The 24840-nt window shown below is 33.1% G+C and overlaps 2 protein-coding genes across 4 annotated transcripts in view; both read left to right on the top strand.

The window, feature by feature from the left end:
• The first annotated feature begins 4844 nt into the window (after positions 1-4844).
• Positions 4845-17804, top strand: LOC106108248. Of its 3 annotated transcripts, none has more exons than XM_013289349.1 (5): positions 4845-4913; positions 5148-5188; positions 13678-13759; positions 15074-15169; positions 15751-17804. In XM_013289349.1, exons 3-5 carry the CDS (start codon positions 13678-13680, stop codon positions 17526-17528), a joined length of 1956 nt encoding a protein of 651 aa, XP_013144803.1. In that variant the 5' UTR covers positions 4845-4913; positions 5148-5188; the 3' UTR covers positions 17529-17804. The 3 variants fall into 3 exon arrangements, with proteins under 3 accessions (XP_013144803.1, XP_013144804.1, XP_013144805.1); XM_013289350.1 differs by lacking the exon at positions 15074-15169 and adding an exon at positions 14146-14169; XM_013289351.1 differs by lacking the exon at positions 15074-15169.
• A 3091-nt stretch (positions 17805-20895) lies between these two features.
• Positions 20896-24840, top strand: part of LOC106108253 (facilitated trehalose transporter Tret1-like) — a 5092-nt gene continuing 1147 nt past the window's right edge. Inside the window, exons 1-6 of the mRNA XM_013289356.1 lie at positions 20896-21017; positions 22363-22592; positions 22778-23098; positions 23703-23829; positions 24178-24255; positions 24416-24633. Of these exons, the coding sequence (XP_013144810.1) occupies positions 20957-21017; positions 22363-22592; positions 22778-23098; positions 23703-23829; positions 24178-24255; positions 24416-24633 (1035 nt within the window). The 5' untranslated portion in view covers positions 20896-20956. The remainder of the gene's footprint in view (positions 21018-22362; positions 22593-22777; positions 23099-23702; positions 23830-24177; positions 24256-24415; positions 24634-24840) is intronic.

The following is a 24840-nucleotide window of genomic DNA, read 5'->3' as shown; positions in this document are numbered from 1 at the left end:
AAGAATACGCAATAGATAAAAGGTTGAATGTGAAAGTGGCATTGCCATGTTAGTGTTACCATCTTCGTATCGACCGTACAAGCTTTAAATTAGTCACGGGAAAGGGAACGAAGAAAGTAACACGAAATCAGGCGTTATAGGAAGAAAGAATGTTCACATTTAAACTAAATTATACATTTTGCGTGGATTCCTAATTTTAGTGCTTTATCATACTAATATTATAAATGCTAAAGTTTAGATGGGTAGATGTTTGTTAGAGTTTGTAGCCTAAACTGCTGAACGGATCACAATTAAATTTGGCATAGATGTAGAAGACAGTTTGGAAGAACACATAGGCTACTAGCTTTTGTTTTTTTAATGCCACACGGACGGAGTCGCGGGCGAAAGCTAGTCTTCTTGTAAGGAAAGGACAGGATACGTGGTTTTGGCAGAGGAAGCGACGCATAAAGGTAACATCTATCTGCGCGTCCCCTTCTCCGACGATTAAAGGTAACGTATATCTACATGTAGATAGCAGCAGTTGCTTTGCTATTCCGACGAATTCGTTCGCTACATTTACAATACCAAAAATACGCATAGATTAACAGTAAGTAAAGTCCTAGGTTAAAGAGAAAAAAAAAACAATATAAGCTTTGCTACTTTCTTCTATCTATACATATAATAAAATTGGAGTGTCTGTAATCACAAAAGAAAAATTCCAGATTTCAGGAAGATGTCGTATTTGCGTTGCTGATAACGAAAACCCCATTAAAAAAATTTTGTCTGTCCGAAAGCAGCGTTTGTTCCGGGTAATCTCCGAAACGGCTGTACTCATTTCGAGCGGACTTTCACTGAAGGGTAGTTGACGGATATGTTATATGCTACTTTTTTATCTTAATACTAGCTGTTCCCCTGCGACTTCATCCGCAAAAAATTATGAAAATTTTATTTTATCGTTTGTTGTAAAGTATTTACCCCCAAATTTAATAATGTGAAAATATATAGCCTAAAGCGTGACGTAAGTGAAAGGCTTTTTATTAAAGAAATTATAATTCAAAAATATGCTGTAAATGCTGACATCGTAGGCAATAAAGAAGTGTGTGTTTACGCTTTATTATAATAGTATAGATACATATCTTAACATTGCGTTGATAAAGTCACGGGCAACAGTTAGTATTGGATAATAATGATATATGCCATCGAGCAATCTACAGGATGTTCTACATGAATAATAAATAACATTGTAAAATATTTCTTTATTTGCGTAATTCTTGCACAGGCCGATGCCTATTAATTCAAGAAACATTTACAATAAATGCAAATTTAACGAATTAGTATTTTATAAGCCATGTAAATGTTGCTGGTTTTTAAGATAATATTAAAATGATGTCGCAGAATAAACATTCTGTATTTCAAAACTATAAGATATAGCTTACTGTTTTTAATAGGCGATTATTAGTATAGGTTTTTTAGCCTCGATTTTTTAATTTATTTCGCTAATATTCACGAAGGCAAAGCTTTATTTAATTTGAATATTACTAAACAGATTAAAATGTAGAAGTTCCAAACTTTTTAATTTACTAATCCGTCAAAATCTATACTAATATTAAGAGGAAATATTTATATTATTGGATTTTTGTATATATTTAAATAAGTCAAAAACTTAGCCGATTTTAAAAATTCTCTCACTGTAAGAAAGGTAATTTGTTTGTGAGTAACATAGGTTATAGTTATATTTGTAATTTCACGCGGGCGAAGTAGTAATTACAAAAAGTGTTCCAAAATCTTTTTTCACGCATCTGTACAACAAAGTCTCAAGATATTTCGCATTCATTAACTTAGAAATAATATAAAGTACGTAGTTTTAATATTTAAACGTTCACCAATCCTAAGTAACATTCGCTTATTACTTAACGGATATAGTACATCTAACTCGTCCCAATTACATAACTTTCGAAGTATTTAAACTAACATTTAAAATTCCGACAATACGAAATGAAATTGCAAATGTATGCAAATTCATTACTTCTCCTTTATAATTCTAACACAAAGAAATTTGAGGCATAATTAGAATCTACGTTATATTTTAAAAATTAACTTTTGTATTATTCATCTTACTATGAGTAATATTATAAATGCGAAAGTTTAGTCGGATGTTTGTTAGAGTTTATAACCTGTCTGAAAGGATCTCGATTAAAGGCATGGTAGGTAGTCTGGAAGAACACATAGGCTAAGTCTGTTGTTTTAATTACACGCGCACAGTTCCGCAGGAGAAATCTATTTACATTATAAATGAGAATGTTTGGACATTTGTTACTACGTATCCAAAACGGCTTAACGAATAAGTCTCGAAGAACTTATAAGTTACGAAGTTTTTATTTTATTGCGGACAAAGTCGAGTGGAACAACTAGTTCATTATATAACGTACATTCGGTTATGATTTTCGCGTATTAAAGAGTACTTATTCGTAATTAATATGGTTATTTTAATATCATGTAAAAATGTTAAATTAATAGACTATTTGCATGTAACGGAACGCAATATTGTCATGGTGGTGGTTTTTATGTGACTGTGAGCGTAATAAATAATAAATTCTATGATAATACCTTGTACAGTCAACTGCATAACTGTATATATTTACAAAGCTACACAAACTTGTGAACGCTTTCGGTTTCAATAACATATATGCGAATGTCTGTCTGTTTGCTTCCTACAATTAATACACCTCATTAATGGATAAATGTATATAATACCGAAGGCCTATACAAGTGTTTAATTTTTTTAATATATATACATTTGTGCAGCTGACTGTACATTAAATATGAATGAAATCATGCGTATTAGGTCTTCAAACGTCACAAAACTTTTTAAAATCTAACCTCAATTTACAAACTTCTAGCTATGTTTGTAGCTTAGTTACTTGGTAAAAAGGCTGATTTAATAAATTGGCAGCTACATATAGTTGAAACTTTTCCTTAAGCTTTTCATGAACAGTTGTAATGTTTTTCAGTTATTTCCTTTACAAGTTTTGTAAAATACCGGAAGTAAACCATTGCTTCAGCAGTCATAAAATTCAACATTTTGCTTGTAAAATGAGTTGCATAAGACACATAAATTCTCTGAAGTTACATTATCGTTTAGTAGTTATGTGTTATATTCAAGATTCAAGGTTCGATTCCAATGAGATAAAAAAATGTACCAATTGACTGTTTATTACCTAACTGCTGTACTCACAGACATTAAATCCAGATCAAAAATATGTAGTACAGATTACTAAGGGTAGCTATATTAAAGAATCGGTCGCAGAAGATAAGCTCCTGACTTGCAACCTGAAGTTCCTAAGTTTGAATCCCGCTATAATAATAATACATAGATAATAATAACCTTTATTTCGAGCTTCTTTTTTGCCCACAGTTTGTTATTAACAGAAAAAAACTGAATACCTATCTTAGTCACACATACATCTAAATATTATCCTAAAATGTTATATACAATTATTGCCACATGCAGCTTTATTCAGTGTTTAATATATCTACAATCCAGTCTGTAGAATGGTGTTGGGGCTGGTTCGCACCCTGCGTACAAGGGATGCTCATCTATTCCGCATCGTGGTACAGAAGCAATGGACGCCATAAACAGTGTGTTTTACAATTTTCAAATTTCATATGTACGTAATTTACTCGACGTTCTTACGGTGAAGGAAAACATCGTGATGCAACTTGTACATATCTGCGTAAAAATTCAAAGATATGTGTGAAGTCAACCCGCAGTACAGCGTGGTTGAATATGGCCTAGGCTCTGAGTTCATTGCTTGTCAACTAGCGACATCTATACGAATAAATTGGAATTAATCTTCAAGGATGTAACCTCCTAAGTAATGATATTGCGTATTAATGAGTGCTTGTAAGTTGGTTTCAGCATCTTCACTTAGTATTTTATGATGCAATCTGATTTATTATTACTATTTACATATATACGATATTATTAAAACAAATGAATGAAAAACTAATTTTCTTTAAGTACTTTTATTGTTTTACTAAGCAGGCGTATTAATTCAAGGATTACTGTAAATTTTGTTTCAAATTATTAAAAGGGAATTTAGTATAGAATAAAGATAGATTCAATAATCGATCTATAGATCGATCTCAATATTATTTTAAGAAAGAAAATTGGATTAATAGTCCTCTAAGCGATAGTTACGGTTTTCGATTACTATAGCGTTCTTTCATTTTTTTTGGTATGAATTATAAGTCATTAAAAATGTCTTGTGATTATTTACGAATGTTTCAAGATGTTTTAGACACTATGTTTGTTGCAAGTCTAGACAGCGAAATATGCATGCGAAGTGTTAAGTAAATCATAGTTAAGATGTTATCTAGTTTTTGACTTCAACACAACTTGCGCACTTCAAGTAACATCAAATACAAGTTACCACAATCGTTTATCAACATATTTCTAATTGTTTTTTTGTTCCTAACATTTTCTCATGACATCCGCCGGCTGCGAAACTCATATTGTTGTCGAAGTTCGAAGGAAACCACAGTTTCAATTAAGCTGTAAAGATAAAACACTGTGATAAGACGTTAACAAATTCGTCTTTTGTTACTTAACATAACTTAACGCTAACTTGGTAAATAACACTGTCTGTCCGTACAATGCTGGTTATACGTTGTGCAAGCAAAGCCGGGGTTAGAGCTATCTTTTATCCGTAATTAACGAATCTTCATTAATTTGATGTCAGTCGCCCCCGGAATGTGCGAAACATCGTCCATTGTAAGGTGACCTCGGCTCGTGTGTTGCGTCATCGAGTTAAGAGTTCACGATATAACAGAGGTGGTGGTTTAGGAGAGGTTAAAAGCGTGTAGTACGCAGCGCCCGCGAACACTCGCTTTCTATATTTGAACCAAACAGCGCGTTGCGTTTTCAAAAAAGGGTCAGTTGGGAATCTTGTACAATGCTTCTCAAACTTTTTAATACCTTAAACTATGCAATTAATATTTAACTAAGTGCCATTTGTTAAAAGCTCATCCAAAGCTTTTATAAGTTCTTATATTATAAAGTTTAAATTTGTATTGAAAAGTTTTAGAAGCACTGGATTTAGGATTCTTGTCAGTTTGACATAGTGTTTTTTTTGTGTTGTGACTACATTTATATCTTTTTTTCATAGTTCTGTTCCTCCTGGTGATATAATATTATTTTTGTACAAAGGTGAGTTTACATTTAATTGAGAATAGACAATAATTAAATATTACTTTGAAGTTCTTTTATAATGTATGTTTTAAAAGCTAAATAAATGGTAGCGACAGTTTAAGTTGTATGAAAACATAAATTATCTTTAATAGTAAATCAATAACATAAGCATTAAAATCGATAAGGACAATTTAATATTACAAACAACATTTCAAAACATGTTTTTTAAATTATGATTTTAAAAATGCAGCTGAAGTTAATTTATTAATAACATAATAAAACTAGCTTTCACCCGCGACTCCTTCCGCGTGGAATTATAAAAAACAAAAGTGAGTAGCCTATGTGTTCTTCTATATTATCCTTTACTTCTGTATCAAATTTCATTGAAATCCGTTCAGATGTTTAGGCTACAAACTCTAACAAACATCCATCTAAACTTTCGTATTTATAATATTAGTAAGATTGTTTATTTATTAATGCGATAAATTAAAACTTACGACGGTATATTTTTACAGTATCCATCTTTACCTTTGTGTAACCTTACATAATAAGAATGACAAACAATAGCACTTCGTAATAAAATAAAACAATTGAAGACGCCTTGACATTTCTTAACACTCTAAAAATATGTCGCAGAAATAAAGTTATTCTGCGTGAAATTTAACGCTGAATCCATGAAGCAATTTTTCATTATACCATTCGTGTAACATTTTATTATTTGTATCTCAAAATAAAATACTTATTTTTACCAAAAGTATTCAAAGGAAATATATATTCATCTAATGACATATCTTGCTACAATTTTATAGTTTGTACAGCTCCTAGTGACTAGCCCCGGCTTCGCCCATCAAATGCTGATATGACAATGTGTATTGAATGAATGAATAATTAGAAACGTCTAAAATTATCAGTATTCCTCTAATATATTATACATGTCTTATTAATGTAAACTTTCCTCTTGAATATTTCTATACATTATAAAAAGCTGCATCAAATCCATTAAGTAGTTTTAAAGATCTAAGCAAACAGACAGCGGGAAGCGACTATGTTTTATACTATGTATTGACATTGGTTATTTTTGTAACTTAACATATATTTTCTAGAATATCACATACCTACATACATAAAAGCCAATTTACACCAGTTTTATTCTCTATTCTTATAGAATAATTTATTTCAAAATACCATAAACAAAGAACTATGAAAGAAATATGTATAAAATAACAATAACCAATCCTATTAGACATTAAAATAATCGAGTCGTTTTTTACTTTTTACTAATTAAATAAAATATCTATCTAAGACTGTGTTCACACTAACGAACTTCTAATAAAAATATTAAACGCTTAATTTAAAAACAAAAACAAATTTAAATAACGCATCCGAGTGAGGCGTTTATAAATTTAACGCTTCGCGCGCTCTCAATTAATTACTTTCGCCATTCATCACTTACAATTAATAATATTTGTTGAAATTATTCACGGTGCTTTCTTTTTAAATAAACAATTGGCTTATCGTATACGATTTACTTCTAGTTTTTACTTTCACAAATGTAGTTAGCGATTTTTTAATAAAATAAGTATTATTAACCGTAACATTTACAAGAAATAATAACTTATTTGATTATTTATTTTAGATAATAAATAATTTAATACAACAAGGAATTCAAAAATGTAAACACATTCTTGAAAACAGAATATGGATTTTGAAATTCGAACACAAATTTAAAATTAGAACATCGACCGATGTGTAACGACCTTTAAACGGAAATCGTTAGTGTCATTATAATGATTGTCGAGTAATTTGTGCGATCGTAGCATATTCCTTTAATGCTATTATGACCTTTATTATAAGTACGTTAAAGTTCAAAATTGCATTAATGTCCTGATGAAAGGCAAAGATTATCAGGATGATTGTTAGATAACATCAATTTCTGTTGCGTTTTTTTTTAATAATAAAAAACTATCATAATAAATAATATTAAGTGTAACCGTAAGATTTCATAAAGTAAAAAGACAACCATATTTTTCAAGATGAACAAAAGATCTTTTTAAATAAATTCCTTTCTAAACATTTCCGAATTGTCTTATGATGTAAGAGAAATTATATTATCCACTTTGAATAATGACGTATCCCAAATTGCTGTAGAAGACATTACTGCGATTTCGTTATACAATTAAAGCAGAAATTGCTTGTAATTATATGATTTTTCTTACATAAGACTTAACGTTGAAAAAATTTATGCAGGAAACTGTTACGTCAAATTTATACAAAGTTAAATATTAAACTTCTTGTATGAAATTGACCATTTATGAATTAGAAAAATGTTTAGTAAATACAATGACATAACCTCACTTTTACAACTCAAATTAGAGAGAGACCATTTTAATGTTTCTGGAAGTTTAGGTTTCTTGGATCTGTCTTAAGTTAATGAAAAGAATTTAGGGATGAATTGAAATCAAACATCTTCGTGACAATCGTGACTTTACTGTCACCAGGTAGGATCTAGTGTTAAAGGCCAAGTCTAGACCTTGCTATAAGACCAGTTAGGATACCTGAGGTACTTTCTAGCCATGACCTTAGAGAGTTTCTCTTCTCTAATATGTTATTGAGAATCGCACATTAATTATTGAGGCGTGGTTAGTGATTTTCATAGATGTTAGTGTGAAATATTTAAAGAAATTGTTTATGGAAATTACTATAGTAGTTGTTTAGTTGGACATGTTAGCAATGGGTAAAAATTATGTACATTTGAAATTCGAAAATCGGAAATCACGTGGCGGTTTGAACTCAAGACCTGTAGATTATAAGACAGTGCCTAAACCCCTGAGCCGTCGATGCTCTCACCGATTCTACTAATTTTAGTGTGCTATTGTTTAAAAGTGCGTTTAACAAAAGGACAGCGTATATTTCAATATGCGTATTTAAGAGAGATTCAATGGCTCAGTGGTTTAAGCACTTGACTTGTAATCTACAGTTCTTGGGTTCAAATCCCGCCGTATCAATGTGATTTTCGAATTTTCGAATTTTCATATGTACAATTTATCCGACGTTCTTATTAATGTTCGAATCAAAGTGCAATCTTCGATCATTGAAACGTAATATCGCAAATTGGTTTGTTATTTCCAAAGATGGAACATTTATAGATAAATACTTGATCACGAATAAGCAATCCACTTGTATGATTGATAGTAATAACTTAACATTCACTAAGTTCCTTTGAACGGATTCTATATTTCGCAAACTTAAATTTTATGACACCGTAGCCATTTTTACTGTGTGTTAGCTGACAGTCATTCTTTCTTATTAGAAAAAAACAGAGATGTACTTTTTAACCACAGATAATCAATACTAGTACTTAATTATTAGTGCTTTTCTTTTGTTTTCGGTAATGAATTGAATCTTTAGAATAAATCTTTGGTGTACTAACTGAAACGAATCTCAAACACTTTTCGTAAATGCCGCTTGAAATTTGACAGACGTTAAAATATTTAAAATGTCGTTTCAATATCCATCCGTTAATCAAATAAATTCAATATTCTAAGTGTAATAACAATAAAATTACCAACTTTGTACAAAGATATAACACAATAGTGCTACATATTGTTAATTGCAGATTTACGTCACAGCACATGGGAAATTCCCTGCTACGCGGTGTCGAACTTTTTACTCTCGCATACCAGTAATATCTTTTTTCTATAACAATCACAAAAAACTCTGAATTCCCAATTTAAGAAAATCAATTTACTTTAAAATACAAACTTAATTAATACTTGTACTAAAGCTATGCTTAGGGTACATTAAGGGACCATAAAGTGCACAGAATCGATTCTAATAGAATTCAAGTACCAGGGTAACATAAATTTGAAATATCTTTCGACGATTTAAAAACTGCAAGCAATATGATTGATCGCGTCATTTGATTTGAACAATGAGGTGTAAGTAGAACGAACGAACGCGCTTGGAATTCTTACCTGAAATCCTAGTAATTTACACTTAAAACAATCATGCTAATTTAGACTTTAACGCTATTGTGATTGGGGTTTAATTCCCGTGTAGTGTATCTATTTTTAAATTGCAATATTGTCACGTGGTAATAAAATTGCTAATAAATTTTCGATCTTAAGCAATTCGTATAAAGTTCATAATTGATTTAATATGTTAGCATTGGGAGCGTGAGATTGCTGTTCTTGCGTCCGATAACATCGCATAACGCATTGTTAGTTTGTGGGTTATTTGGGCTAAGTATTAGTAGTTATTTGTAGACATTCTCACATACCAAGTTCGTTAAGATACAAAAGACGAGATAAACAGACTACAACACTACGAGAACCTTGGCAAAGTATGTTTTAAATGAAATGCAAGTATACTAGTTGAAATAATTGCACAGCGCTCACACAAGGATCCTCGAACAAAAGTAGTGTTAGGCAATAGATAAATCTAGACTTTTAGACCTCCTACACAGTTTGCAATGTACTGAAATGTTTGCCAATATCTTGCAATCGATTGAATGAAGTATTTTAAATAAAAGTAAGGTGAAATTTTATATTACCTACTATGTTTATTTTGTGAACTATTTAGGACTAGCTACCGACCACGACAACGTCCGCGAGGTATTAGAACAAAAAAACAAATTAAATAGACTATGTGTTCTTCCAGACTATCCTTATATCTATGTCAAATTTCATCGAGTTCCGTTATGCAGTTTAGGCTACAAACTCTAACAAACATCCATCCATCCATCCTAACTTTCGCATTTTTTAGTGAGATTACAAAATGTCACTTGAACAGACTCAAAGTTCATAAACATTAGTTTCATATTTTAAATGGTTCGCATAAGTTCGTAAATTTTAGACTGAAATAACATTTTAGCCTAAATCTTAAAAATAAATGTCGAGGATTTAAAAAAAATTTAGGAGCAAAATTTATTTTTGTTACCAGGGCAACAGAAAGCGTTCTGAACTAACCCGTGCATTTCTGGAGCTAGTAATCGAGCGAGTTTCGCAATCTGAATCAACTTTAGCGGACAATCGGTCGTCAATCGATACAATGGATGTGTTCCTTATGTCGCTGTGATGTAGTAACTATGCGGTTAACGCATTATGTAATCAAATAACAAGCTTTTTGATCTATAAATAGGGAACCCTAGATTTTAGTCAACTTTGATTGGGGAGATTTAGTACTTTAAAGTTATTTTTTTCCTAAGAAACAAAATGGATATAAATTTTGATGATAAGGAAAGAGAGGGCAAGAAATTTTTTTAGTAAAAATATGGAAATGTACCTTATAATAATCTTAAGAACATTAAATATTAAAAAAATCAAAATGTTTCAAAGTTAAAAAACAAAGTTTTGATCGTAAAAGAGTTAACTTAACATTACATAAGCTTAAAACATGATGTGTCAAGAAACATGTTCCAAATTTAACAAAGCCTTCGTGACTTAGAGAAAGCTCTCCAGCTTCCGACACGGCTTACCACTGTTACCGCTTTACCTCGAAAGCCTTCCGACTTGAGTTAACAAGGTTACGAACATGTTAGGAATAAATGACTATCGGAAACCACTTTGGGTATTTCAATATTGTTCTGTCATTTCAGTTCCAATATTCAAATAGTAAGTTTTCATACTTCTTACTAATATTATAACTGCGAAAATTTAATAAATGTTTGTTAGTTTGTAGCCTAAAGAAAGAACGCATATGTAGGTTACTTAAGTTTTTATATCCGGACAGAGTCGCAGGCTACATCTAGTACGGATAAAATACTACTAAAATATGTGATTTATAACTTTTCATTTTAAAGATTCGATGTTCGATGATTAGTGTTTTGTCGCGAATTCTTGTAACCTCTGACGTAACATCGTCTGTGAAAAGGTTGCGGGTCGCGAGGTGCATTGACACGCGACTAAAGTGCGTTAGCTCATCTGTTACATTACATAAAACATAGTAACATTTTAAGTTTTTACATCCGCTTATGTAATCCGGAGACACGTGCTACAAACGTTTATTAAAGTTCCTTTAATGGTTATCATCTATCGTCTAGTACACTCATACTATTATAATAAAGCGTAAACATACACTTCTTTGTTGCCTAAGATGTCAGCAACTACAGCATATTTTTGAATGATTCTTTAATTAATAAAAAGCCCTACACTTGCGTCACGCTTTAGGCTATATATTTTCACGTCATTAAACTTAGGGGGAAACATACCATAAGTTGCCGCCAACATCAAGGAAGCAAGATTGCCAAGGTTTGTCACGCCATGTCATTTTGACATTTGCTATTGATAATTTGACAAAAGTAAACAATAATATAAAATTTTCATAATTTCATGCGGATAAAGCCGCACGCGAACAGCTAGTAGTAATATAATGCGCAGTTTGAATGATTGTTATGATATATCTACAATACTTAACGGATCCCGACAATATTTGAGACAGATATAGAAGAAGTCTGGAAGAACACATAAGGTTCTAAGTTTCTCTAACTTTCAGTTCTGAATGGGTGATCTAATTTTAAATGTTTGTTAAAGTTACTTACTTTGGTACCATATTTAAAACCTAGATCCTAAATCATACTTTAATGGGTTTTCACTTAAGATATTTGCCAAAAAGTATTTCCGTTTCTCCAGTTCTGTTTGCAAAAATACAGATATAAATATTAAGCCTACACTTGTGTCTATATCCAAAATGTATCTCGTCATGTTATTTTTGTTGATACATCTTGAATTAGAAATCTAAGATTTCATAATTTAAATATGTTGCACGTAACATCTCCAACTAAAACAGTAATGTCACAAGTCATACATAACTAACGTAAAATGTTTGACAAACAATTGGAAATACGTTGGCTTTCCTCGTTATTCAATACTGCGTTTCAAGAATTTTCATAATCACAACTTAAAACCACTTGTAGTTTTAACAACAATAGGGTATGCAACTTATGCAAAACATAAGTAAATATATGAGTTTAAATCCACCCTCGACTTTTAATATCAACACTAACGAGAACTTAATTATTAACTAACTGTTACTCACGACTTCGTCCTCGTGAAATTAAAAATAAATAAAAAGTTTACCCTATATAAGTACAAGAATCTTTGAAATTGGCCTTGTAATTTTTGAGTTATTTCAATACATACAAAAATCCAAATCTTTCTTCTGTATAATATTAGGAAAGATTAAAAAATCTAATAATGAATATAGCCTATTTTATTTAGTGATAATGCTTTCTAACGGTGAAATATTTTTTTAAATGGATCCAGTTATTTTAGAATCACACTGCCTTAACTATAATAACCACTGGTCTAATGTATAAATTAACAAGTTCTTTTTGTTAATTTTTAACATAATAATCTCTATGTTATTACGCAAGATGGTGCGCATTGTGCATTGTCGCGCGGGATCGACTCCCAGCCGCTGATCGCGGTATCGTGCGAGCTATGTTCAACCTTGACATGGTCGCTTCAGTTCTTATTGACTATCAGATATGTTATATTGTTGACTGCTCTGATATGATCTTACATTTTCACAAGTTACGTCGGAATAAACGAATTGTTTAAATCTTATCGTTACTATAAATATGTATGTTTTATATTATAAAGTGGCAACAAGCAAGCGGCCACCTGAAAGAGCCAAAGCGGTGAAGCGACCACTGCTCATAGATATCCGCAATTGCAGATGCTTTGCCTACCCTTAACTTATTAACATTATAAATGCGAAAACTTGGATGGTTGGGTGATTGTTAGACTTTGCCGCCTAACGCCTAAACGGCTGAACAGATCCCGACGAAAAGCATAGACTACTTACTTTTTTTAATTCCACGGGAACGGAATCGGGGGCAAATCTAGTAATAGGTATTATAAACTAGTTGTTGCTCGCGACTTTGTCCGCTTTAAATTAAAAATATAGCCTATGTTACTCACTGAAAACGTAGCTTTTTAATGATGAAAGAAATTCTGAAATCAGCAAAGCACTTTTTGAGTTATATCAATAAATACCAAAATCAAAAAATACATATCTTTCTTCTTTATAATATTAGTATAGACGAGAATGTTTAAATGGCGGTTGGATGGAAGAATGTTTGTTAGAAGTTTTAAACAATTAATGTAATTGTTACTAGGGATATTAATTTAACACTGCACTAGAGATCTCGTCAGGAATGCGTGCCAATATCCCTATTCTTCAAATGACATTGACAGCTGTCAGCTAGGGACGTGACGTTTATGTCGATAATCTAGAGTTGCGCCAATTCTACAGCACGGTACTAATTTTCTTCTTAACAGAAAGTATCTCCAAAACGACTCCAAGAATCTCTATGACATTTGTCACAGATTTAAAACATAGTCTATATTTAGAAGGACATAATCTACTTACTTTATGTGTTGTACTGATTGATGCCGTACGGTAATTTAAAGACTCCACTAATGCTCTGAGCAGTTTCGTACTTAACCATAAAGTATGGATTGTATAACAATCAACTTATTGTGGTATTCATTTTTTAATTTCAGATGTTGAGCTGGAGGTGCTTGGTGGCGCTGTGCGCGCTGGTGACCCTGGCCAGCGGGGCTGCGGACACCGCTTCAAGATTCCGTAAGTCGAATATTCTAGAATAATAATGCAAAGTAACGACCCACGACTCTACCTAATGAAGGAGCTTAGTTTAGGAGGGCGCTTTATTAGACTTATAGAAAGAAATTACTAAAGGTTTATGTTTCTGATCATTTAAATTGATAATTAAAAAGCGGCTTAGTTCAGATATCTTTTTATATTTCTCGTCTCTAGCGTCCAAATACTGAAGAGTACAAAAAATTCTGAAACCTCATTAGAATAGATGGCATCCTATAAAGTAGACTTTTAAATACAGAATCAAATTATTTTAACTCTGCATTCAAACATTTAATACAAATGTTTAACATTATAAAGTTTTACTTTACATATTTCTCTATTCAGATTATTAAACAATTATTATTTTACAGAACCAAAAAAACGATCTAGGAACGGTACGTACACAAACAGAATGCAACTAAACTAGAGGAACAAAAATGTTAAAAAGAAATCTGTTATTATGCAGAAAAAACTATTTGTTCCTTTAATCATTAAACAATTATAAGATAACTGAAAAATGTACTCAGATTTTTTAACGGTAAAATTTAAAATTATCTTATAATTGTTAAAGTCATCAAAACAGTAACAAATCGACATTGCTATGCTTTTTAAATAGAAAACAATGACTCTTCAAACTTAACTAATTCTTAATTATAAATTAAAAATTGATAGAAAATCTAGTTATTTAACGTACTTATCCATTAAAAGTATAACTTTAGTGTTACTTAAAATTAATAAATCGTTAAAATAATAAGTAATGATATAGAATTAGATATTATGTTTAACAGACAACGTTAATGATTTTGTAAATATGTTTTGTATATACTCTTTTCGTCGCTAGATGTCGCTGTATGGTAGTTTTAAATCTCTTCCAGTCGGTATAAAAATCTTTGCATGTTTCTTTTCTGTAGAAATCTCTGTAGAAAAAAGTACTATTTTAAATTAATCAATAACATTATTTTTATAACATTTATTACTTTTACATTCCTTTAATTTAGACGTTTTTGTAGTAATTTTTGTCAGAATTTAACAATACTTATAAGATTTTATTAACATCTTTCGCATGAAACAAAATTCTTTTATAACTTCAACGGACCTTCTCTACTTACCTTGTTAGATTAACGTAGTATTGTGATGATAAATCTAAACATTTTCAATTTAACAACCTTTTTTTATGGTATCTAGTAGCTCTTTAGTAATAAACGAGAGGAAACTTGTATGATATTCCGAAAAGATATCTCTTGGTGATGGAATCTCCTTACTTGGTGATGATATTCCTGACCCTGAGATGCTTTGCAGCCGAGCTGCAGCCCGGCCAGCAGGCGGAGGTAGACGCGATGGTCAACAACCTGCTGCACTGGATACAAGGCTTTTATCAACAGAGGAATAGGAAAGGTCCGATATCAATCATAACATTATCGTTATAAAAGATCCGAAAGATACCGTTAGATTATTCAACGAGGATTTTTTAAATCTGTCTAACACGTACGACTTTCGAAATTTATTCTAGTAAAAGATTCTTTCATTAAGTTAGTCTGAAATACTATTGTTTAAGAGATATTTAATTAAATTCTGCTATTGATTTTTGTTCGTCTAATACACATTTGTAGGTTTCTGTTTGAACGTATCACTAACATGAATGAGAAAATGATTATCATGCAGACGAAGTCGCGGGTAATAGGTAGTTATTGGAGTGTAAACAAAACATTATCGTCACAGATAAAGGAAGAACTATAAATAATTGTTTACTTGATTGTATACGGAGAGCACATCGGTAGTGCACGAGCTGCGACCTGCACTGGAATGTGTTACACTAAATCACGCCTGGCTTATCACTTGCAGAACATAATTCATAAACAGCACTACGTACACCTATCTACACTATATTCACGTATAATACGTTATAAACAGCACAAATTAAGAACAGAGTTTCTTATAATCAATGGTATTTAATGCATTTTTTCAACTGATTTCAGCTCGTCAATACTTCGGAGGAAAACCGGAAAGACCGAGGCCGTTTGAACCTGCTTCCTACCTCCCACCGTCTGGGTACCCCCCCGCTGGTGTTCGTCCAACACCCGCATACGATGAGGGCCCTTCAGCGAGTCCAGGCTACCAACCTAGCTCCCCATCACCTAGCCAACCACCCTATCAACCCAGCCAATCAGACCAAGCACCTTATCAGCCAAGCCAAGCTCCTTACTTGCCAAGCAAACCCTTCCAACCTAGTTTTCAACCTAGTCAACCGACCCAATCATCGTACCAACCTAGTCAACCTTCAGAAACATCTTTTACATCGAGCCAAGCCGGACAACCTTTCTCACCGTCATACCAACCTAGCCAACCATCTTTACCACCGTACCAAGGTAGCCCATCGACTGACCCATCGTTTCAAGAAAATCAACCAACTCAGCCTTCTTACCAACCGAGTCAACCATCCTACCAACCGGACCAACCTACTTACCAACCGAGTCAACCGACGTATCTACCGAGTCAACCAACATACCAACCTAGTCAACCAACGTACCAACCCAGTCAGCAGCCATCCTATCAACCATCTCAGCCTAGTTCACCCACTTCTTCGCCATACTTCCCAGAAGAAACTACTTTACCCCCCTACAACACTCCTCAGCAACCAGAAGAAGCTCAAACAGATTCAACCAAACCTGACATTGACAACAATGAGCAAACAACTGCGCCGTCTGCTCCAGATGATGACGACCGCCACCCCCCTCATATCCACGCTATCACAGTTGACTGCGGCAAAGAGATGATGACCATCAATATTGAATTCAACAAAGAGTACAATGGTATCATATACTCACAAGATCATTACAATGATCCTGAATGTGTGTATGTAAGGGAAAATTCGAATCAAATTAAATACTCATTTACCGTCAGCTTGAACACGTGCGGTACAAGATTCTTTAGTGATTTCGAAAACGAGGGACAAGCTTATTTAGAAAATGTATTAGTTTTGCAAAACGAAGTGGGAATTCAAGAAGTATGGGATCAGATCCGAAGAGTAAGATGTTTGTGGCAAGGAAATTTGACGAAGCAGCTAGTATCATCTCTTAGCGTGGGAATGTTGAACCAAGTTATAAGTAACTTCAGCGGTGACACCGCCATGGCTCGATTGGATATTCAAACTGGCAAAGGACCATTCGCACCAGAAGCCAATGGACTTATTAAGATTGGAGAGACAATGACTCTAGTTGTTTCTGTAACAGGAGATGCTGGTTTCGATATTCTCGTCAGAGAATGTGTCGCTCGGGATTCTGGAAGCCGTCATGTCGTACCACTGACTGACAGTAATGGCTGTGTTCTCAAACCTAAACTCTTCGGATCCTTCCAAAAGACGAGAGACACAGGTAATACCGGGGCTTCAATAATTGCATACGCATACTTTAGTGCTTTTAAATTCCCTGATGAAATGGACTTGATAATCCAATGCGATGTTGAACTGTGTAAGACAGACTGTGAAGCTTGTCCCAACCCTGGCAGCCTGGAACCAAAGAGAAGACGACGAGATGTGATTCATGTTGGGAATAGAACAGTAGAACCTGTGACGTCGATAGGTAAAGGATTACGAGTAGTTTTTGCGGAAGATTTACCTCAGGACAATTCTGGGTTCTGCATCTCTCCTGCAGCGGCGATGTGGGGCAGTCTTCTTGTTTTAGCAGGGTCTTTAATGAGCAGCTTAGCTGTGACACTTTGCTGGCAAAGGTCTCGAGGATCTATGAAATTTTCATAGACGTATACGATGTTGAATTCTTCAGTATTTTATTTACTGTCTCAAATACTCTAAATGCGATGATGCAATGCGTAATGTTATCAATTAAACATAGAAAATAAGAATGCAAAGAAAGGTATTCAGTGTAAATAAAAGAAGCAACAAAAATACATTAACTAATTTATCACTGCCAAGGATTCAGTTGCGAAAATATATTGAGGATGAAGTGTATTCTCAAATTAATTTAAGTTTCTCGCAAAAACATTATGTACAATATTAAGATGGTCTTTATTTATATTTTGTACTGTACATATTAGATAAGATACAAGAATAAATAAATACGAAATTATCTGTGTTTTTTATTTCACGTACGGACCCTTGTATTTGTGAAATTATCTATGGCAATATCGAAAAGTGGACTTACACTTAGACCAGTGATTCCCATACTTTTATCGTCAAATCATTTAAAAAAAATAATAATTTCAGTGGACCAATACTACATTTTTTTCTCCTACTTGTTAATCCACTGGGTTTTCATTCGAACTCAGCAACCAGCAATAACACTTTGGAGAATCGTTAGAGAAACGAGACACTTGTTTCACATATAATTAAAATTATGTTGATTAGACAAAATGTATTATAAAGTAAAAATTTCAATGCTCTATTCTGGCCATTTCGTAATAATTTCAAACACGAGCAGCCAGACCTTATTTAATTAAGATTTATGCTAAATGATTTCATGTCATAAAGTTATTATCTGTGATGTGAGCCTGTCACGCATCTCAATATTGACATCGAGTAATAAAATGAGATAGTTCCAAAATGCTCCAATAGGTGTCGCTACTGAAATAACCTTTTATGTATTTCTTCAACAATTACGATGTAATCGATTCCTAAGTAATAAAACTTTCGTTTTAGCTATGCTTTTGTTATAAATTAAAGTAAGACTATTTAAAAATAACGGGGCAAAAGCAACTGCATACGTCCCTTTGTAATACAAAAATAAATAATGTTATAAAGAGGAATGATTTGTATTTTTGTACATATTGCAATAACTCAAAAACTACTGGGCCGATTTTAAAAATTCTTTCACCGCTAGAAATATAATTTATCTGTAAATAACATAGGCTATAGTTTATGACGATGGCGAAGTCGGGGGTGACAGCTTGTACAAAAATAAATGAAAAAATCATACCACATACATAGGCAATGAATGTACTTTTAATACTGCAGATGGCTCAATTACTTGGCAGATAACATTTTTGTCACAAACAAAAACATACAATTCGAATTAATCTGATTGCGATAATCGTTTTGACTTACTTGAAGGCTTAGAAAAATCCTAATGTAAATTTGCTGCCACGCTGGCACAATGCTAAAGTAGCGATAGCAAATTAAAAATAAAATAAAAACGAAAAGAAAAGAAAAGAAAACTAAGCCTTATTTACTTCTTCTCTAGGACAATTTTAGAATGTGAAAAAAATGTTCATACTATTTTCAAGTGAGAGTTGATCTAATTTTGTAACACAATTATTAAACGACAAGTCAAAAAAAGTAACCCAATGTAAGCTATTTAAAACAGAAACAAAAAGTCATAGTAAAATCTTGGACACGTTTAACTAAACTATCGCCCAACTGTTTTGTCTTTGTTTGCTATGAGCTTATATGGAGGTGCACTTCTCGATTTTTAATTGTGCAACTAAACAGTTGAATTTACCGTGAAACAATCGACAATCGCACAACAGTCGGGCGATAGTTTAGTCAAAGGTAGTCACGCTCTAAAGAAACTAACGAAAAAAGTCATACCTTGAAAACATGTGTAAAATGTCGTATGTCGAGTACAAATGAAACAATTCTTACTTCTATTCATTACTAATATTATAAATACCAAAGTTTAGATGGATGGATGGATGGATGTTTGTTAGCGTTTGTAGCCTAAACGGCTGAACGGATCTCCATGAAATTTGACACAGACGTAGAGTATAGCCTGGAAGGGCACATGCCACTCACTTTTCGTTTTTTTTAATTACACGCGGACGGAGTCGCGGGCGAAAGCTAGTATAAATATAACGGCTTTATCAAACGGCGATAGAAATAAGCTTTCAGTATCAGTATAAACTTTTACATCAACGCTTATAATGAAGTGATATTATCATTTGATTTGATTCAAGTGTCTGAGGCTAGAGTAGTCCTCGTCTAACATAAATTAGATTTATTTTTCCTTACAAATTTATTCTCTGTGAAGAAAATAAGTTTCTAATAAACATTGTCTTGCTGTCTGTACTCTATGACAGTCAAGTGCTATAATTATTATCATTTGGTTACTGTTTGTAGAGATTTATTGTTAACAATAATTTCTTATGACGTTACATTTGAAGGGTAAATGCACAGTCGTACACTTAAATAATTTAGTTTTACACAAGAATTTCAAACTGTAGTAAAGTTTTTCCTGTATTATAAGTTTAGTTTAATTATGATTTAGGTCATAAAATAATAACCTGATTTGTATGAATACATTTTAAGACTGGATTCCAAGATTACTTCTTACTTTATAAATGCGAGAATCACATACATGTTTGTTAGAGTTTGCCTTCTAAACGACTGATCGGACCTCGTCGAAATTTGGCATAGATGTATATATAGTGTGGAAGAACAGATGGGCTACTTACTTTTGTTTTTCTTTAACTACCTGCGGATGAAGTCTGTGAAAACTATTATAGTTTATTATACAGCTTATCCAATTTAGATAATTTGTATTAAATGGAATAATCTGTAAAGTAACATTTTCCACATTACATAAAGATATCGAAAGTACAGCGGTGACGACTAGAAAAACACTGAACTTGTTGGCGACTGAGGGCTGAGTAGTGTTGTGAGAAGAGTCTTAAATTTAGGACTCGAGTCGAAGCTCGAACCTCGCAATAAGGCTCGAGCCCCGACTCGAGCCTCCCCACCATTCCATCCATCATTCACTTGCACTTATCCCTTACGGAGGGTCGGCACAGTATGTGCTGCTCTTCCAAACATCTCTATCAGCCGTCATATCTGAATCCACTGCTTTCTTAAGCAAATCCTCTTTCACACTTTCGGTCTTCCTCTACCTTTGTAGCCATCCACATTCAATCTTAACACTTTCTGGTTTATGTACACTCACATTCCTTCCGTTTCCTAATATTTTTGTTTTAAATAAAGATAAATATTATTTAAAATAGTACAGATTAAGAAATAACTTTTAAGAATACAGAAAATATCAAAACAGTTAAAAAGCTAACAGTGTAATACACTAGAACAGAATTGTTACATGTATGAAATTGCCTTAATTTAATACATAATCCCGCGTTGTAAAGCGATATTTATATAACAATGTAGTAAAACATGTGTACAGTGTACCATTGGGTGGACGAATGGGTGGGAGTGTACACGCGGGGAGGAGAAAGAGATAATAGAAAATGGGGGAAGATAGAGTAAGACCGTCGGCTTTTTTGGTGCAAGGATTATCTACTTTTGCAAGTTAGTGTGTTGGTTTTTATTAATGTTTATGTAGTAATTGACTGCCGGTCCACATTGGAGAAGAGTTACGCGGGGTAGAAAACAGTGGAAGAGTTTGGGGGAGGCCTATGCCAAGAGGCACGCTGAAATTAGAGACATACTATAAGTCACTATATTTAATTTAATTTCAGAATAAAAGGCTATATTATTGTTATTATTATAGTTATGCGTAATGCGTAAGTAACATAGAATATTTTTATTAAAAAAATCAAATTAACTCAGCAGTAAGTATTCGTAAACAGAAATAAATTAAGTTTTTTCAAAGAATAAGGGTTAAAGTGTTTATTTTAAAATGTTTTATGAATTCTTATTTTTCATATTAGTGCAAGACATAGAGCGAAAAATGTATATCACAAAAAAGTATCGACCTTCCGAATTGTCGCAAATGATGCGATACACTTCCTAAATCATTTTTAACCCATCATAAAAAACACTGGTGAGATGACAAAATGATGTCATAAAGTGTAAATAAACAAAGAAAACATACTCATTGCTTTTGCCATATACTAATAGAATGAATTCAATAATTTAATAGCTATTAAGTTACATTCCGTCTTACTAATATTATAAATGCGAAAGTTTAGATGGATGGATGTTTGTTAGATTTTGTAGCCTAAACTGCTGAAAAGATCTCGATGAAATTTGGCATGGATGTAGAGGATAGTCTGGAAGAAAACATAGGCTACTTGCTTTTGTTTTTTTTCAATTTCACGCTGACACAGTCGCGGTTGAAAGCTAGTTCCATATAAAATAACGCAAAAATACGGTTTGCAACTCAAAAGCGCCATCTATGAGAGAGATGTTTTTCCAAAAATATTTCACCTATATAATTCTAGATATCAACTTATTATCTTCAAGACGAAATAACAGTTTATTTATAATTAATGTTTTAGTCATATAAGGTGTTATACTGTGCCATTGTTATGTATTTGACTCTTGCACTTATCCTCTCGAGTCATTGATAAGACGTAGAAGAACTATGCTGTTGTTTTCCAGAAATTAATAGACTATTGTTGTTTATATGCAGTAATGGACCTACAACGGTGCAGCAGTGTTTAAATATAGAAGACTTTGTATTTAAAAAAGTAAAAATTATATTAGCGACAGGGGTTATTTAAAAAAGTTTAATTTACGACGCCTTACATATACAATAGCAATTATTTTGTTACAAGAAATTGCTAAGTTATTGACATTAAACTATTTTATTAAACTAAAATTAGAGCGGAAAGAGTAGACAACAGAAATAGTTATTGTAACATTCTGATAGCTTCATAACTATTATTTAAATCATACTGTTTACTTACAGTTGCGTACCTGACAAGTCTAACGGGTTTAATCTACGGTTGGCCATCTTATACCTTGGAGATGTTCCAATCAAACGCAACTGTGTTGTCCGCGCCCATGTCCACTATGGAGGTGTCATTACTAGGCAGTCTAACGAATGTTGGAGGACTCATGGCCACACCATTTTGCGGGTACGCCGTCAATAAATTCGGGAGGAAATATGCTGCTATTATGTATGGATTACCTTTTGTTGTGAGTATGACAGAATAATTAAATTTAGAGATAATTGTGTTGTTAGTTTCTGTCAGGATTTTCTACATTTTTTTATGTTAATTTAAAATTTAAAATTTCTGAGATATAACAACTCAAGTTTATTTCTTATTTTGTTCGTCTCCTTCCATGATGTTTTAACGTATTATTTTTGTCTGTAATTTAAGATATCTTGGGGTATTATATCAGTGGCTAGATGGCCGCCACTGATCATATTTGCGGTGGCTCTAGGCGGTGTCGGCGCCGCGGGGCAGGCAGTCTCCTCAGTCTACATCTCAGAGATAGCTCAGGACTCTATTAGGGGAGCTCTGACATCAACCACGGTATCCGGGTACTTCGTAGGTCTTCTCTTCTCCTACGCTATAGGAGGTCAGCTCAGTTATCACCAAGTGGCATACGTTCATCTCGCTATGTCGATCATGTATATGGTGATGTTGACATTTTTGAAGGAATCGCCAGTTTATCTGATCCAGATTGGGAAAGATAAGGTGTGTATGCTTCTTAGTTGTTTTCTATGCTTGAGATATTAATACTGTTGTGAAATATATAAGAACTAGCTGTTCCCGTGCGGCTTCACCCGCATGAAATTATAAAAACTTTATTTTATTGTTTACATTTGTCTTACTTCCTCGTACTTCCTTGATGTTGGCAACAACGAATGGTCTCTTTCCCACATTAGGGTTTTTATCCTAAATATTTACCTCGTAAGTTTAATGGCGTTAAAATATATAGCCTAAAGCGTGAAGTAAGTGTAGGGCTTTTTATTAAAAAAAAAACATGCTGTAATTGCTGACATCTTAGGCAACAAAGAAGTGTGTGTTTACGCTTTATTATAATAGTATAGACAAGAGAGTAATTATTGAGATTAAAGTTGATAAAATGACTTAAAAAACAATGTTGTGTGTCTCAAATAATGTTTTTTACATTGATAAAGATAAAATCTGAAACAAATCATACTACTGAAGGATTCATATACTTTTCTAGTCTCAATAATATGAACAATGCAATGCAAACGAGTATTTTAAAATAGAATATTATAAGTACAGTTAATTCACGTTTATTGCTTAGTGAATACGTAATGTATTCGTGCAGGAGGCCGCGGAGTCTTTGTCATTCTATAGACGTGTGCCCTCCACCGCTAAGGAGGTGGAAGTCGAGATAACTAAGATTAAACTGCAGATGGATCCAAGAATAGACAAGATACTGCAAGGTGAAAATGGTAAGTCACTTTGCAAAGGAATTGTTGCGGTAGATCAGTACTATCGGATTTTTTCGTCGATTGTGATCTGTAGATTTATTGACTAGATTATGACGCGACTTCTCTATTTGAATATGAATAACAAGAGGCATTAGATTATTTTTTATTTGTCATTATGAGGAGATTGTCAGTTATTAACCTTTATGGAGACAAACAGGTTGAGCAAAGCACATTACAATGCAATGTTTATGTCCCAGATATAACTGCTTACGGATGTCAAACTGTATTAAACCAAAATCAAATAAACAAAGAATTTAAATCTTTTAATACTGTGTAGGGTGCAATTACTAAATTGCTATCTATTTTCAGATCCAAATGCAACAAAAGAACTTATAGAGAATCAGAATGAAATGCCCACAAGAAGTGAATCACAATGGAAATTTTTAAGTAAGTATACAATTCGTTTTTTAAACGTAATTTGCTGCAAATTAAACTCAAGCGGGAGTTTCGAACGATTTCTAGCTAATATCTAATTTAGCAAAAAATCTGTTGAATAATATTTTCCATTTATTCCGTTCCCTTTGCTAGAAGATGTTTGCTATTTCAGTGAAATCGGAGTCGTCCCAGCGAGCCATGGTGTCAGTGCTGATAGTGATGTCAGTGACGATATTGATGGGCTCCATTGTGCTGCAAGTGTACGCNGAGCCGCTGTTCAAGGAAGCCGTACCAACGATGCAACCCAATCTGTGCTCTGTTCTTTTAGCTGTAACGTACCTTTTGGCAAGCGTGCTTTGCGCTTTCATGGTGGATAAGTTCGGTAGGAGGGTAAGTTAATAACATTAACATAATCTTAATGACAGTGACAATTCAGTTATGCGCGGATTACACTTGATCAGGACAGTAAGTCAGTAGCGTTCTAATTGGTCAATTAACCGGCAGATTGTGAACACTACAGTGGTAGAGCCCGCTTTAACATCTTTGCACGAATGGGTTGGCTCGCCCGGTGTAATACCACGACCGCACAGAAAACAG

This window comes from Papilio polytes, unplaced genomic scaffold (assembly GCF_000836215.1).
Source record: "Papilio polytes unplaced genomic scaffold, Ppol_1.0 DF821733.1, whole genome shotgun sequence".
Lineage (NCBI taxonomy): Eukaryota > Metazoa > Arthropoda > Insecta > Lepidoptera > Papilionidae > Papilio > Papilio polytes.
This window is presented reverse-complemented; position numbering and strand designations above follow the sequence as displayed.